Source organism: Camelus bactrianus, chromosome 3, assembly GCF_048773025.1.
Source record: "Camelus bactrianus isolate YW-2024 breed Bactrian camel chromosome 3, ASM4877302v1, whole genome shotgun sequence".
In the NCBI taxonomy this organism is placed as follows: Eukaryota; Metazoa; Chordata; class Mammalia; order Artiodactyla; family Camelidae; genus Camelus; species Camelus bactrianus.
In genome coordinates, this window is record NC_133541.1 from 51,512,905 (window position 1) to 51,530,340 (window position 17,436).

At 38.3% G+C, this 17,436-nt stretch overlaps 1 protein-coding gene across 4 annotated transcripts in view; it reads right to left on the bottom strand.

Moving 5' to 3' along the window:
- Window positions 1-5,998: 5,998 nt before the first annotated feature.
- The window catches only part of CERT1 (ceramide transporter 1), a 119,800-nt gene continuing 108,362 nt past the window's right edge, over window positions 5,999-17,436 (bottom strand). For 3 of the 4 annotated variants that reach the window (XM_074359966.1, XM_074359959.1, XM_074359954.1), the window contains 5 exons: window positions 16,539-16,609; window positions 14,198-14,326; window positions 13,543-13,672; window positions 12,170-12,306; window positions 8,949-9,086 (listed from right to left, as the gene is read on the bottom strand). In XM_074359966.1, coding sequence (XP_074216067.1) covers window positions 12,179-12,306; window positions 13,543-13,672; window positions 14,198-14,326; window positions 16,539-16,609 — 458 coding nt within the window. In that variant the 3' untranslated portion in view covers window positions 8,949-9,086; window positions 12,170-12,178. Of the gene's footprint in view, window positions 9,087-12,169; window positions 12,307-13,542; window positions 13,673-14,197; window positions 14,327-16,538; window positions 16,610-17,436 lie in introns of all 4 variants that reach the window. The other variant, XM_074359970.1, reaches the window with a different exon arrangement.

Below are 17,436 nucleotides of genomic sequence, written 5' to 3' on the forward strand. Positions count from 1 at the left end.
TGACAGTTGTGAGGAAGAGGCCATGACGACTGGACAGCCAAAGCCACTGCAGGCGTGCACTTAAGCTGTACCAGCAGAATTGGAGAGTATAGCTTAGTGTAGCCAAGAGTGGCCTCTTTAAAAGCTGATTCCCATTTACCAGCAATTACTGACTACTTCTGCTATAGTGAGAGGTGAACAGGTGTGTATGAGCCACTAAAAACCAAGGCCCGTATACTGGAAAGTCATTTTGAATTTTTCTCCCCACATGCCCTGTGATCACTTGTCTGGTTGCCCCCTCGAGAGCAGGGCAGGTTGGGCAGGAAACGGGAGTTCCCTTGGGGGATGTGATGAGCAGTGAGGTGCATGGGGCCAGAGGATCTTCCTCATCTCAGGAGAGAGTTAAATCCAAAAAGAACATCTCAACACTGAAGGGTCTGAGCTCAAACGAGGACAGAACAGCAAAACACATCAATACAAATCCACTGTGTACAGAAAGTTGAAGTAAGAGTTGTAAGTTCATAGAATTTTTTTTCAAGACCAATGTCTCAAGCTATCCTCCTCTTTTTCTAGAAATGGCTTGAATTTATTAAGAATGAACTTTGCCCAGTTAGCAAAAATGACAGATAACATGTACACTGGAAGCCAAGAGAAGATGGCAAATGAGCTAGTTATAATTGGGCTTTTAACAGATTCCCTTTTCAGTGTGATGTGCGTGGAACCCCTCCCCTCATGCACAAACACTATTCTTTTCCTCCTGAGCACATCTGGAGCTCTGGGCACTCTAACGTCAGGATGTGAGACAGTTTCAAACAGTTGTTCCCTCAGGCCAATGGAAGAGAGCCTTGTGCCACCAGCCAGAGTTAGGAGGCAGAACACGGAAGTGCTCTGGTCCAGCCGTCCTCCAACTTGAGTGCAGCACACTCACCTGGGTTCCTGATTCCCTCGGTCTTGGGTGGGGCCAGGAATTTGGTAGTTCTATTTTTGCTGCTCTAACCATTCTGGATTTCAGTGCCAGGTGCCTAAGAGAGGTTCCATGGCGTAGTGGTTAGCACTCTGGACTCTGGATTTCAGTGCGAGGTGCCTGGTGTTACTGTGGATAAATGGTATTAGAAAACTGTTTATTCAGAAGCACACAGCAAACCCCCAAGGAGAGGTTAAGTGTTGGTTAATAAAACAATAGAGTTAATTCTAGAGAGATATAACTAACCGACTGCAAAGTATGCTTTTTGGATTTGGTTCTCCCCCTTGCCTATGACCCCCGCCCCATAAAACATCAAAGTTCCCTACATTTTCAATGCACAGAATGACTGTCTCAGAGAGAGACATTTTTAGCAACTTATTCCCCTCGCTTTCCTACCCCCTGGTCCCCACACAATCTCCCAAAGGGCCAAGTAATGCAGTGGGGGACCAAAGGGGAGAAGCCCACCTTTAAAGAGGTTTGCATGTATCATTCCCTGCTAGCTACCCTCACCTCACAGCCCCAAAGTGTGACTGCTCTGTACTTTAACTTCCCAGGATTGCAGCTCCGGAGCAGGATTCCTCAGAGGCAAGAAGCTTATTCAACAGACCACTCAATTGGTAAATTCTGAAGCCAGATGGCAGCGAGCCTCAAGAGGGGAGGGAGGGCCTGGTGCCAGCTGTATGTTTCATGCTTTGTCAAGGAAACTTGGCAAGAAGGCATCAGGTATTAATCCAAAAGAGAAGGGCTACAGTCTAACATGTGCTGATTATGGAATTCCTTTGCTTTCTTGTCACTTGAAACTTAAAATGGTAAACAAGGTTCAATGGATGAGGGGAGGGGAGGGGACAGTTGAAGGAGAAATTCTGTCTCAGTCTTTACTCCAGAATCAGCTGGGATTGTGTTAGAGGTGGTGGCCACCATAAAGCAAACCCAGAGTACCATGAGCCCTAACTGATGTGTGATGGAAGAACCTCCCTCCCCAGCGTTCTCTCCCGAAGCTCACAAAAGACAGACCCAGAAGCCTCTACCTCCCTGCCCATCTCACTGTCTGGACCAGGGCTGTAGCCTCAAAGAGCTCTTAACAGTAAAACCAGCAGGATGTGGTGCACTTCCTGCCTCAGTCTATTCTGATTTAGGGTAGGACCCATGAACCACCTTCCTCATTCTTAACCCTGGATTGCTCTTAATCGGAAAGTAACTCAGGTTGGCTCGTAAGCAGCCCGCTCACCTCTGGCCGCGGCTCCCTGGGCAGATCGGGATGCTCTCACCCGTGCTGCGCAGCCCTTGGTAAGTGGCCAGAGCTTGACGCTGGCTTGCTGGGATCGCCTGGATAATTACAGTGTTAAATGGAAAGCTCTTGAGAAAGTCCCTTCTTTTAACTTGCGTAGGACAGTGCCTACCCGGTCCAGTAGGATCCAAACCTTGAACAACCTCGAGCACCTCATCAGAAAACAAAAACTAAAACTAAAATGATAAAAACACATACAAATAAAAGTTGAAGTTCCCTCCCCCAATCTTGCCCACAGTTTCCTCCAGACTGAGGTCTCTTGAAGGCAAGGACCATGTCTTGTTACCTTAGCACAGTACCTTCTATTTGAAGGTCCTCCATCTCTTTGAATGGTTGACACAATAAATTAGTGTAATTAGAACTTATTCCAAAGAGAAAATAATAGTTATTTACAAGGGGAGGAGGACAGCAGTGTTGGGGGAACTGGAAATCCAGAAACCTCCATTCTAGTTGTGGCTCTGCCACTAATTGTGAGACCTTGGGTCATTTGCTTCGTGTTTCTCTTAGTTCCCTCATTTGTAAAATGAGACAGTTGGATCGGCTGGCTTCTAAGGCCTTACCTGGCGCCATATATTCCATGAAATGCCATATTTACTCTTATCATAAATATACCATCCAGGTGACTGATAAGATAGAGTCCAGCTTATTAGCACAGCTGCTAGATTAATGGCATAGTAGTTAGATGATCCAAGGATGAAGGGAAAAGCATATAGGATAGAACTGAAGAGGAAGGGCTGAGAGGCTGGTATAGTTAAGGTCGGAAATTGGGACCCTGGAGTAGGTTTTTGGATGTTGACTGAAGGGAGGAGAGAGAGAAGTTCCTTTGCAGGTAAGCAGGGATTGCTGAGTGACATGGAGTAAACCCACCTGGCTGGGACGATCTACTTGTAGAGGGGACCCAGGACGGTCAGGCTGGTAAGGCAGATGCAGGAAGGCCAAACTCTTAAACCATACCTTGCACATCAGACTGAAGTCAAAGGAGTGCGGATTCAGTCCTGGAGATAAGAACACTATCAAAACACTTAACAAGAGGCATTAGGTATCAAAGGATAGTTTGATTAGGGGAGAAGATTACTTAGGGGGCTACCCCGACTCTCCAGCTCTGAACTCTTCCCCTTCAGCTAATACTTCGCAAACACGGCAGTGACTGCTGGGCAGCCCACTGTGAACCACTGTCACTTCCACTTCCCAAGTTTTTAAAACTGTCGCTATCATTAGCGACTTCATTATTGTCATTACTTCTGACATTGGCGTGAGAATTATTTGTAAGTGAAAACATTAATGGTTGACTTATTCCACATCTAAACAAAACCAGGCACTGAGTCCCCACTGATTTTTCTTGGATATGTGAAACAGGAATGCTCAAGAAAGCCCTTCAGTGACGCCCTCTGCTGGGAGAATGATCAAAATACTTTGCATGGCCTTCAAAGTTTTCCACCAACTGCCTTCTGCCTCTTTCTAGTTTTCTCCCTTACTGGGCATACCCCTCCCTGTAGGCTAAACCCCAGAGAAGCCAAGTGACTTACGGTTTGGCTCAAAGTCCCCAGATGTTTGCGTCCTTCTTGTCATGATTCCTTTGTCTTACTCAGCTCCATGTCCTCAGCATTCAAAAGACAGCATGGAGCACCTATTTGCGGTTGACCGAATAGTTCCTCACAGTTGCACAGGGCTTTAAAGTTCAAAGCATGTTGAATACATTATCGCACTCTTCCCCAAACAATTCTGTGATGTAGCCATGGTAGGTGATTTCATATTATTTTATAGAAGAGAAAAATAGATCTAGAGACAATAAAATGACTTGGCAAGATCAAAGCTGTTAATGTGAGATAGTCAGAAGTACTCTGGTGTTCTGGCTTATAAATTTCGTTCCCTTTCGGTATACGGAATACACGGTACCCAAGCACATGCAGAGAAATTCACTTAGAAGTAACAGAAAAGTCTACTGGGCATTAGGAATGAGAAGTCAAAGCCACAAACCATACATTAAATTGTGGTTTTAAATTAAAATGAATGAATGAAGTAGAAGAGCTTACTAATTTGGTGCTATCCACATGCATGGATGCTGGTGAACACAGCAATGACCCACATTCCCTAACCACTTTCTGAGGACACAACCAGGAACCAAGAACCAAAAACACTTTCACACGTCTCAAATATGGTTAGGTCTATCGGTAATGAACCTTATTGAAAGGCTCAAAGCCTATTTCCTCTTAGTTTAGATACATTTCTAAAAAGCTTCATAATTTAACCTTTAAGATAAAATTTACAGATCTGGTGGGATTCTGTGACACATAGGTATTTTGGTTTTGTGAAGCCAATACTAAGTGTGTGGTGTTAAGACCCATACCCCGAAGTTCTTCAAGCATGTCAGCTCTTTCTATTCTGTCAAACACTATATTCTAGACACAAGGCACTAAAAGTAGCAGAGTCTGACAGCAAGAAGACTCAAGAGTCACCCAGTAGGCCTGGAACTCTGGTCTGTTTCCTTATCTTTTCAATACGGGTGACACCACCCATCACCATCACCACCAACCATAAGGGGAGAAGTCAGATAAAACGCAGGTGTGGTGTGTGGTACAGACATATAGTGGAGACATCCTCATTAGCACCTCAACAATCATAAAGCCTGGGTGATAAGAATATCCTGGTTAGCATCTTTTAGTAACTTCCAAGATCTTTAGGATTTGTTATAGCACTCAATTCACAGAATTCTGCGGAGAAGAAGCCAAATAAAGGAGTTTAACACTAGGATATTTGTTTAAGGCTATTCAAAGTGTACAGACATGGAGTGTTCACAAAATTTTTCTTAATGGGTAGACAATGCAAAGGCCAACAATGAGTCCTCCTCTGGTAATCTAGGTCAAACAATGGCAAGAAAACCTGGAAGACACTAAAAAAGCAATTCAACTTGAAATAGCTTGTTAGAACTACACCTTGGTTATATTCTAAAGCTAAGCTTAAGGCAAAAACTGCACAGAGTTAAAACTGCTCTTGACAAATTTCTCAAGTGTGCCATGAGGACTACATACCATTTCTCCACAAATAAATCCAGCACAACAGCTAGATGGATTTCTCTCCAGCATCCCACCAGATTAAACAGTTGGCTTGTGTCTAGAGGTCATATTGTTTGGATGGTATGCATCTTTGAACACTAGGAGAGAAATACATCAGTGCCTTTCAGTATAACCGTGAAGGCAACCAACGACCAAGTGAGGTGCAAATCCACACTTCCATCTCATGGTGGTCCTAGGGCATAAATCCCCTGTGTGTACCAAGTGGAGCTGGCCATATTATTTAAATGAATGAGGGATGACTTATCTATGGCTAAATGCATATAGCTAAATTTTAAGTGTGTATGACTGGCACTGTGCTTTTATTTTAGAAATGCCCAGCTGCATATGGCTTCACTCTCTAGCAACTAAAAACAAACAAACAAACAAAAAAACTTTTGGAACAGGATCCACAGTAAAAAAAAAAAAAAAAATCATTAAAAACTAACCTACACATGTGTGTGTGTATACACAATGCATACATACGTTAAAAAAGATTCACAAAATACTTTTATTATTTGTTATGTACTTGATCTAGTCTGTTCTATTTTGTTAAAAATTATTTTAGGTCACAACTCAGTAGTCTTCTTGATCCCTAACTGGGTTACAACCTACAGTGTGAAGAACACTGAACTGGAATATTTCAAGCTCTTAACTACTCGGAGAATTATGTAAGGCAGTACCTGGGGGTTAAGAAAAACAAGCAAGCAAGCACACTTGTCCATAATATTTTAATACTTTTCCACTTTTAAATACTGGTTTTAATTTTGTGATTGTAACATGGAAGATCCAACTTTATTATTTTTTTTTAAAAACATCATCAGGACCATAAAGCTATTATAGAACAGTTACACTCCACACACTCCCAAGGTACTTTACAATGATTATGTTTTGAGTTTGTAGATGAACAATGACAATAATCCAAATACATCGTCTGTACAACTTGGATCAAATACTGGTGAAAGTGTTTAATTGGACAAACAACTGATAAGCTTAAAAATAACCAGCACAAATTTCACAAGAGAACCAGCTCAGCCCAACTAAAATTTTCTCAATAGCAACTGACACTGGTGTTGTACAGGAGTACGAATTAGCTGGAGAAAGTGAACAAATGGGAACCCCGCTCCTCCTTTTCCTTGTTTTGTGTTCTTTACACCCTCCCAGTCATCTTCCTCCCTGGTGTAGCTACCCCTGTGGAGAACCCAAATCAAGAGCGGCTCTGGTCGCCCTCCACCTCAAAAGCAGGCGCCCTCAATTCCAAGCGAAACACTGCGCTCTCCTGAACTGCATGTAAGTGGGCACTCAGGGACAAGACCCCTCATCACCGGCATCATTCAGGTTTCTGTCACAGTACAAAAGAGTAACTGAGTAGGAAAGACAGTAAAATGATTTACATTTTTTTTTTTTCTTGGGGAAGAGAAGTAGGAAGTAACTGGGTGAGAATAACTGTGGGTGAGAAAACGCCATGTACATTCAGCATGTAGGAATTAGCCACACGGAAGTAATCCCAGAGGGTCTGAGTGTCGTCTAAAGGGTTAGCACCTCTCCACACTCTGATCCCTTTTAAACCCCGTTCCTAGCCCCCAACTCACTTGTAAATCTGGCTGGGCAGGGTTTACCCCAGTGAAATGCTAGTGCAATTATCTGAAGGTAAATGTATCTTTTCCTTTTCTTCTTTTTTAATACAAATATTTTTAGTGTAATCATTTTATTTACAGAATAAATTGCAAAATTATATCACTAACATTTAGTGCAAATGCAACTAATGCAGATCTAGACACCGCTCTGTAAACTTTCCATACCTTTGTAAAATAAAACTAGCCAATTTAGTCATGATAGCTACCAGAAATGGCAAACAGAAAAGTATTTATAGTGGGCATATAGAATTTTTTTCTGACGATTCCCATCAGTGGCTATGGTGAATAAACCTTCCCTCCCCAACCCCCCCATACTCCCAACCCCCAACTGATTGTAAAATAAAGTACACATTTGAGGTATAAACTTTTCTTTTTTAAACATCACAATATAAAATGTTAACTGGTGATGTAGTAAACTGATATGATAATTTGTCTTATTTGCCTTAACTAGCATTACCACCATAGAGGCACTTTTCCACGTAGTCAAATTATGAACAGCGTTTTTCTGTAATAAGGCATATTCCATGCACATCATTTAGAGAAAGGTAAATTAAAAAATAGAAAAGATTTATGGAGCATGAAATCTCGTGCATGTAATGTAAGCATATGTCTTATATGTATTTTTCTCTCTGTACAGAATAATAAATACCACTATATCTGATGCAAGTAATTCACTTCCAGGATTGTGTATATTAAGTGATCAGACGAATCCCATCATTAAATTATCACCTTGCATTTGTCATTAAGACTCCATTACCACGTATGACATATATACAGGACATGTTCCATGTGACACGATTTTCTGCTTTACAAAATGGGTCTGATTTCTGTGTTTCCATAGAGATGAACAAGTCAGCAAAGCGTCTACAAAATGCCTCTGACTTCTGTAAGCACATCTGTGTATCAACACAATGAAGACTCTGAAGTGGGCAGTCATTTCTACTTCAGTGAGTATTATTCCCTGCCTCAACTCCATGATTCACGGTTTTTACTAAAAAAGGTATTTTACATCTAGGTGCTTATAGCAACTAAAGAAAGAATTTCAATTTGAATCACATGGACTTCTTTACTGCTCTGCTGACGTTTCTGATCGAGAGGCAAACCGGGGCAGTGCACACATTTTCTATGCATATCTTACAACGTATCTTTTAAACTGACCCAAACTTAAAAGAACTAACAAACATACATGTTACTGAATACCAGAAATACAGAACCAAACGTTAAAGCTCAAACAGTCTGGTTTGCTTTAACGAGTGATACCATATCTCCTCTTACAAATTTCACGAAAACATGAGTTCATTTTATTCTGACCGTTTAACCAGAATGTGGTTTATACCTGTAAGGTTATACAGATGTTTCTGTTTGGAGGCAGGCAGAACTAATTTAGAAGTTACCAAATCGTGTTTGTAATACACTGAAAAAGCTTGTAGCACACAGTACACAACTAAAAATACAATAAAAATATAAAGATATCTGGGGGAAAAAAATAAAGCTTTTCACTCTTTCTCCATCAGAACCAAGGTTCTTCATGGGAGTAAGACTATAGAAAAGGCGAAATCACAGGTTACCGACAGCCCTCAGTTATGAAGAGACACTTTACATGACAACATGACTTATTATAGAAATCAGCAGCAATGCATTCTACGATTATACAGAGCAGAAAAGTCAAAAAATTCTGGACACAGATTAGACTGCAGGCCTGAAAAAAGAACCCCATCCAGATATTTGGTGCACAGAAAGCACATGCCCCATGTGCGTCCAACTTTTGTGCTTTTCTGTTGTGCACAAAACCTGATACAGCTGAGGATCTTAGGCCGAACCATAGTAAATTAAAAATTCTGAAAAAGTTTCCAAAAATTAAAGCATCAATTCCTAGTTGTGATTCAAAGTTGATTTTTTTCTCTTCTAGGAGCAAGCAAATAAAAATAGAGCCATATACATGTAGTTTTACATGTATTTATAGTTATATGCTGAGCGAGGAGACCTAGCAGGAGACAGCTAGTGTTTAGGTGTTCAGCTTTGCTATTGCAGTACTTCTTCATTTTCGCACACAAGGCCAAGGTGTTGGGCCATAGACAAGGCTGTAGATCCTATGTTCCAGCTTAGAGTGTCCAATTTTTTTATTTTTTTCCTCCAATATGGAATGTCACACAGCCTTGCTTCAGTCACTGTAGGAAAGAAAGTAAGAAGTAAGACACTCAGCACTGTATTACCACTAGCAGCTGCAAGACCAGCAGAACAGACGCCCCCTACCCTCCGAATTCATGCAATGCACAGAAACTCTACTGAAATTTATATGTTAAAGATTCTTAACCCTTAAGTGTAAAATTATCTTTACACACTTGCAAATATCCCACCAGAAAGGAATAGAAGGTATAAGAAATCTTCTGAGAGACAGAAAAAATTTACAAAGGGTACGGTGCTACAACGCAGGCAGAGAGAGTATGAAGCAGAAGTGTCTGGATCTGTACCCCACAAACTGGCACTTCCTTCTTCTTAGTCCACTAAACCTCCATGGAATTTCTCTAAAGATGATAGACACTACTGAAAGTTACTATTTCTCTATCACCAAAATTAAGAATGTTAGCTTTCCTAAGTTTTCAAAGCCAGGCTCCACTTCATACATCTACCAAAAATCTCAACTGGTCTGAAAGGCCAGAGCTAAGTTTTGGCCAGGGAGACCTCCCAGTTCTATCTTTACACACACACATCCACAAACAGTGCTACCACCTCCTTCCCCTGAGATTAATTCTTTTCCAAGGATTTTAACCCCATCCTTCCAGGTCCACAAAGGAAGAAATGTGTACACTCGTGGGTGCCCACACAGTCAGTCAATAAAACGATGCTCCAAATCTGACAGCTTAGAAGCAAATGCTATTAATGTGTTAGCACGTATTTTGCAAATGTTTTCAAAATTACTCTTCTCAAACATAGTTGAGAGCACGTTCTTACATAACTGCACTCTGATTTCTTTTGCTTAATACACAGTTATATTTTCTGCCTACTCTGCAAGGCTGAAGGTAGAGGTGAAGAAGAGGGAAAACAGATACAGCTGGAGTCTTGGTCTTGGTTTGAGCAAACAGCAACGCTTTAGAAATCTTAAGGCTGTGGTGACAGACACCCAGCTAAGAAAGGTGACAAACTTGCTGCCATCATGTGGCATCAGGTTTTTAGTGCATTTGATAAATACAACGCAGAGACAATCAACACAAAGGTATGTGTCCAGATCTAGCCATAACAATTCCAAAGTACAAGTTACCCTAAAAACAGCGTATTTAGGCAGTGCACTTACACTTTAAGAGAATCCCTCAAACATCAGGCTTTGTCCCAAACAGAGAAGTAAGACCAGAACCTGTTTAACATTTTCAGGCAAAAACCCATTTTCTTGGGAAAAGCTAAATATCTGGGACATCAATGCAATAACCCTTACATTAGTATCTGAGAATAAATTTAGCCTTTGAGTTTTTTTTAAAGAATTACACACTATAAACAGTATCAGAAACCAGACTTAATTAAAAACATAAATCACTACAGTTGACCCTTGAACAACATGGGTCTGAACTGCATGCACCCACTTATACACGAATTCTTTTCAGAGCTACACGATCTGGGGTTGGGGTTGGCTGAATTATCGGATGCACAGGCACCAAGGACATGGAGGGCAGACTGTAAGCCCTACTTGATTTTCATCTGTGCAGAGGGCTCACGCCCCTAACCCCCAAGATGTTCATGGGTCAACTATATCTAGTTATTAACTATATTACTTTTATCTAAACAAACTGACTCAAGAATATAAATTTCTCAGCCAATGATTTAACATTCAACGTGGGTGAGAATGAGAGGATGTTCATATACGCTTATTGCTAGGACATTATACTTTGGCAACATCCATTACAAATGTAAATGTTAACACAGAGCTTCTCGGAAACAGAATTATACAAATGCTTCTCAAATGGATGAAGAGATGCTTAACCTCATTAATAATAAAAGGACTGCAATTAAACTACACAGGGGAAGTATTTTTCACCTATAGAGTTGGAAAAAATCAGGAAGTTTTATTTCATATGTTGTGTGAGAGGGTCAGAGGAAGAGGCACTCCAGTACATTATTGCTGGTGAGATGGTAAATTCATACAGCCTCTACAGAGGGCAGTACCTAACTTACAATGCACAACCACCCTTAAAAAGCGCCAAGAATGCCACATCTAGTAATTCATCCCACGTACAAAATGGCACATGGGTATGATGGCAACACTGTTCTACAAAAATCAGAAATGACGTTAACATCTACAAACAGAGGATTGGTTAGATAAGTTATACATATGTATACAATGGGATTTGTTTATAGCCATGAAAAAAGAATAAAGCAGCTCTGTACCAAAGACCTTCGGGTAAAGCACATGCAAAAACAAGATGCAGAACCTTGTGCATACGACGCAACCTTTTTTCAACAACAAAAAAGTGTATCTGTGGGAGGAATCACTTACATTTGCTTATTCAGGTGAAAATAAAACATCTCTAGAAAGACACAAGAAACTACTAACAGCAGCTATACACTTTTGTGTGTATGTGGGCAGTGGGCAGCAAAAATGGGTGATTGGGGGCAAGGGGTAAGTTTCACTGTGCATCTTTTCATATTTTTGACTTCTGAACCATGTTAACATCACTTATTTAAAAAAATTAAAGATTTCAACTCTTTCCACAAAGATACTCAGTGTCGCATTATCTGACAGCAAAAACATGGGAACCAACCAGACATTAACATGAGACTGTGGTTAATAAATTCTGCAACATTCATATAAAAGATGTTAAAAACTCAAGACACCTTTCTATGTCTCATATCTTTAAATGTACTAATAGTCAAGATACACTGTTAAGTAGAAAAAGCAAGCTCAAAACAGTGTTTTTTAAAAGAACCAAAGAAATATTGCCAGTACATACATAAAGTCTGGAAGAATATATGACAAACCTAACAGTAATTTCTGGGAAGGGAGAAATACAAGGAATTTGCACTTCTGAAGTTTTATAGTCCCATAATACTTACATTTCCTTAAATTAAGCAGATATTACCTAATATACGCAGAAAGATAATGAAAAATTAAGTTTTAAAGGCTGTAAGAACAAAAACTCTTCACATCTGGGAACATCAAATAACACAGAAACTACTTTCAACAATTAATTACATTGTAATGTCTGTAGAGCCATATTAGTCAAATAAAGTTTACAAAAATAGATAACATATTTTCCAGTACCTGTTAATACTAGAACAAAATAGGTTTTCCTGCAGTTTTTTCTTGTACGTAAGAAGTAAAACGTTTTAGAAACTTTGGATACTCTCGCTTTGCCACTGCCCTTAACACTGAGGCTGGTGCCCATCCTCCAGGGTTTACTGTGAGATAAACGAAAAATTCAAACTGTTAAAATAAAATTGTCCAAATACATGTGAAGCACCCCTTTTGTTCTCTTGCTTTTTAAAAATTCCTCACATTGGAACAGCACCTTTAAAATCTTGACCACTCATTCCTTAATACTAACCACTAGATGAGAACAGAGAGCAAATAAACATTTATTACCTTTCTAAAACGTTCTTGGTTTCCTCAATTATATGCAAATATTAGTAAAGAAACACTTTAGGTTACTTAAGGCAGATTTATTCATTAAATTCTACTATAATCATATAGTAACTTACTTAGGCGTAAGAGTCTCCTAAACATACTAGCAGCGATAGCCCATATAAAAAAGGTTTAAAGATTTGACTGGGGGTGTAGCAAGGAAAGAGAACAGGTGATACACAGGGCCGTCCAACAGTAGGCAGGTATGAAATAAATATGTCACGAGCAACTAAAAAAGGACCAGGGAGCAAAGATTCAGGAAACTAAAAAGCCTGACAATAAGAAAAAGAACTGTTCACCTGAAACTAACATAATTATTTTATGTCAACTATATCTCAATTTTAAAAAACCAAAAATTATAAAGTAAAAAAGAAACAGAAGAAAACATCAATCTCCAGTAATTCAAGAAAACATCAGTCTCCAGTAATTCAACAACCAAGCAACAATTCAGCATTAACATTTAGATATATTTCTTCCCAACTTTTCAAATATATATATATATACATACACATATATATATATACACACACACACACATATATTCTTTTCTTCTTTTTAAAATTATTGAAATGGATTTTATATTGTTTTTTCTTACCCGACTTAACATTATGCTGTAAACATCTAAAAGTCTTTGCAAATTTGGAAAAAAAAAGAAATGCTAATTTCCTTTGACTGATGCTTATATTCTTAATTACACATATACTCTAATAGGCAAATATCTAATAAAATAGTTCTTAAAAGCAACAATATGTAACAGTGATCTAGAGATGAAGTTTTAAAATTTACCCATCCTTCCCCAGCTTCAGAAATTCTGATACAGTAGTTCTAGGGTGAAACTTGAAAGTTTCCTGATAATTTTGATACGTATCTCTCCAAATTAAAAATTACTAAATCTAAGGAACAAAGACTAAAAAGAGATATGTAAATAGTATTAGTCCAAACTGTCAGTTATGTAGATCTTAGTAAGAATATCTACATTATCAAGTAGCAAAAACAAACAACAAAATACATACCATTAGCTACATAAGTAATCTTGCATAGAATGTTGTCCCTGCTAATCTCCTGGTTTCCCTCTGGTGGGCTTACCAAGGTTTGACAAATCATAGCAATGTTTATTTTGGCACGGACACATCGATTGTTAAGCTGCCAAAACAAAAAAATAAAAACAAAACACCAATGTAGTCGATACCCAGTATTTTGTAATCTCTTCTGGTCTAATTCCACATGAAGTTAACCAAAAGCATAACTCATCAGCATCTCCAATAAAATTTATAAGCACCAATAAAAAATACATGCTAGGTTGATATGATACCAGGAATGGTTTTCCCCTTTCTTAGGTAGTAAAAGGGGCTCAACTGAGGTAGAAACCGCAGAGGTTTTGCCAGAAGTTGATCATGGCTTAAGAGGCAACTGGGAGAAGGGGCCTACCTATACTACTTACTCCGCTGTCTCCTCCCACCTCAGGAGGAAAGGAAAACAACCCTGCTGGGATGTTCACAGCCATGACTGCTGCCCTCAGATAGCACAATGGAGCCAGCTTCAATAAACAAGAATCTACGAAGCATATTACATCAAGTATCTGTGTGTGGCGTGTGTTCATCACTTTTGCCCTGTGCTGTATTTTGAGGTTTATATTGTACAACTATACACACTATACGGTGTACTTACAGGAGCACTGTTATGATCCACAGAAAAGTTGCAAACTATCCAAGTTTCCGGGTCATTTTCAGTCAAGGCTGGTATCTTTCGAATGGCAGAAAGATATAACACATCCCGCTGAGAAGCAGGCCACACTCTCTGTGGAAGAAGTAAAAATCTTTTGAAAATTTGAACTACTTTTTATTCATATTATGTAACTAACAAAGAAAACTAACAAATGCCTTAGTTTAAGGTAGTATCTGTCAAATTTTAAATGGAAAGCATATGAGAATACCCATCAAAGGATTAATTACAAACATTGAATTAATAGCTTTGCAGAACATACCAAAGGAATAATGTTATTTTTTCTTCATTTTTTAAATTGTGGTAGTATATATATGTAATATAAAATGCCATTTAAATAATTTTTAAGTGTACAATTCAGCAGCATTAATTATATTCACAATGTTATGCAAACACTACCACCATCTAGTTCTCAATGTTTCATCATTCCAAACAGAAACTCTGTATCTGTTTAGCAATCACTCCCCAGTACCCCCTCCTACAGCTATTATTCTGCTTTAAGTATAGTAAAACCTCTGTTTCAATTGTTCACAGTGAAGATTTTAAAAGCAAAGATTTTAGGGAAAGAAGACCGCTCCTTTGATATCATAATAATATTTGAAGAATTCCAAATCAGTAAGACTGAATCTTCCAACTTCATGCTATGCAAGGAAAAACATATACTGTTGGAATTACATGGACCCTCGGTCTCTGAAAACTGGGCCTCTGTACTTCAAAATGAGAGAAAATATGCACAGGGTCTTTCCCGATTGCTGAATTTAATAAACAGCCAACAGCTCAGTGTCAATACAACAAAAATCATGTGCAAAGTGAAATGGTTGATCTCTTAAAGATACAATATTTTAGGAAGTTGATGAAAGCAGTGTTGGGCAAATGTAAGTGAAGACAATAATAAATGAAAATCTGGCCATATTAGAACCAATGGATGCAAATCCACAAGGATGATGATAAGACAGAAATTTAAAGAGTATGAATGACAAATATCAAGAGATGAGTATCCCTCTTTAAGATCGTATTATAAAAGAAGCCAAAGATAAAGAGAAAGATGTTGTATACAGGGTTACTGAATTTTGCTGAAAAAAATTAATGCCAGAATTTGTTTATTCAAATAATTATAATTCTAACTTAAGTTGTTAAATATAAAATACATATAAATAGTTTTTAGTTTTATTTTTCCAGAAATAATCCTAATACAACCTATATAAACCTCCCCTCCATCTACTATTTACCAGGCAAATACTTTTAGCAGACTATTTGCCAGGATCATTAATCTTCAGATAGTAAAATTCTTCTGAATCTAAATGACTCGCCATTTATTTTCATTGCAAATCACAGGGTGACTAATATTTTAGCATCTACTAAATTTTAGATTTCACCCTAGACCCCTCCTTAATTGGTATGCCAAAACAGAATCCTGTTACACATTTCCTGAGTTAGCTATCATGTAAAATGAAGCCTAGGTCATAGTCATTAAACGTAAGATGCCTCAGATGACAAGACTGAGTTCAAGAAATACATAGCAAACCTTAAATATTTTCATATATTCAGCTCAATTAAAAATTGTTAAACAAAGAAAAATGAACTACTTATTGTATCTTATTTTTCTTATATAACACAGTACTGCTTTTGGTGGATCTCTAAAATTTTAATTTATTTTATTATTATTTATTCAATGTAACACTTGGCAATTTTCAGAAAGGGAACAGAGCAGAATAAGGTAAGAGAAACATTCTATAATTTTAATATTGAGAATAGCAGAGGAAGAAACGAAGTGAAAGGGAGCCAACTTAAATGACTGTTTCTGGGATATGACCGATCTCTCAATAGTGATGCTCAGCAATTTTCCCTTGATTTCATGTACTCCACTTGGATCACCTTAATTTCTGTGAGTCTTAACTCAGGCTAATAACGTATTTCCCACCCCTCTGGTGCTGTCACAGGAGTCTATCACCTTCACATCTGGTAGCTCACTCACCCCCTCTAGAGACCAGATGCTAGAAAAGTATTTAAATGGACTTTTATATTTTCTCTTCTAGACTGAAAGTGTGCAAAACACTGCAGATCTTTATCAAACACACTGTTTCTGGATATTTCTTGGGTTCTTGCTTGTACGAATTTTTGCTTTAAATGAGCTGATACACCTTTCAAATACATGAAGTTCATGGATTATTAATAAAGTCTTTGAATCTTCTGTAGCACTTAATTTCCTGCCAAATTTTGCTTTGGAGAACTTATATGTCTCAGTTTGAACTACGCTAGAATCCTTTGGGGATGAAAAGACATTTACCTTGTGCGTTTGATAAATGATGATTGCATTATCAGCTAATGTTTCCACCACATGAAAGTTTTCTATAGTTGCTGAAATGAAGAGAAAATGTTAGTAGTCAAAAAGATCTATTATCTTTTCTTAGAATATGATTAATTCACTTATAATGAAAGTCAATTAAAAATGGACATTATGGTAAAATGATCAGGATTCTGCTCTACCCAGGCTAAGTTCAAATGGAAGGTATATTTAGCATTAGGGTGATAGGTGGTGGCTGTGACATCTAATCACTAAGACATCTCATTTTCTTTGGCCCAATATCTAGCTCCCACTGCAAGAAATCAGTTCTAATCATTGCATTACTTAAGCACAAATTATTCCTTAACAATACAACCCTTCCCCTCTCTGTAATTCCCCATTTATTGAAGCTGAATAAGCTATTCTATTTAGGTTTGTGGAAAAAAAGTGTCAAACTGCCACTGATAAACATGTTGTTCTTAATTATCAGTATTTATGAAATTTGGTGCCTACCGGAAACACACATACACACCAAGAATTACTCTAAACAAACCCCAGCAAGATTCAACTAGGATTTACCATGGAAACAAAACAGTTTAGGAAGAGCGAAGACGATAAAACAGAAATCTTCAATTTTAGTCCCAATTTTTCCACTAACTAGTTCTGTGGCCTCTGACAAGTCACATGACCTATCTAATTTATACCTAATTCCCTATCTATGACACAGGATTATTGAGGCAGTGGATCAAAAGCTATAATGTGCTGAGAAGCATTTTGTACAGTGAAAAACTTCATTTAAATGTTAGGTATTATCAGTCCCCTATATGATTCTCCAGATACTTTCCATATTGACTTTATAGATTAGATGTAGAAAACCAAGTTAGGTTTGATATTAAATTCA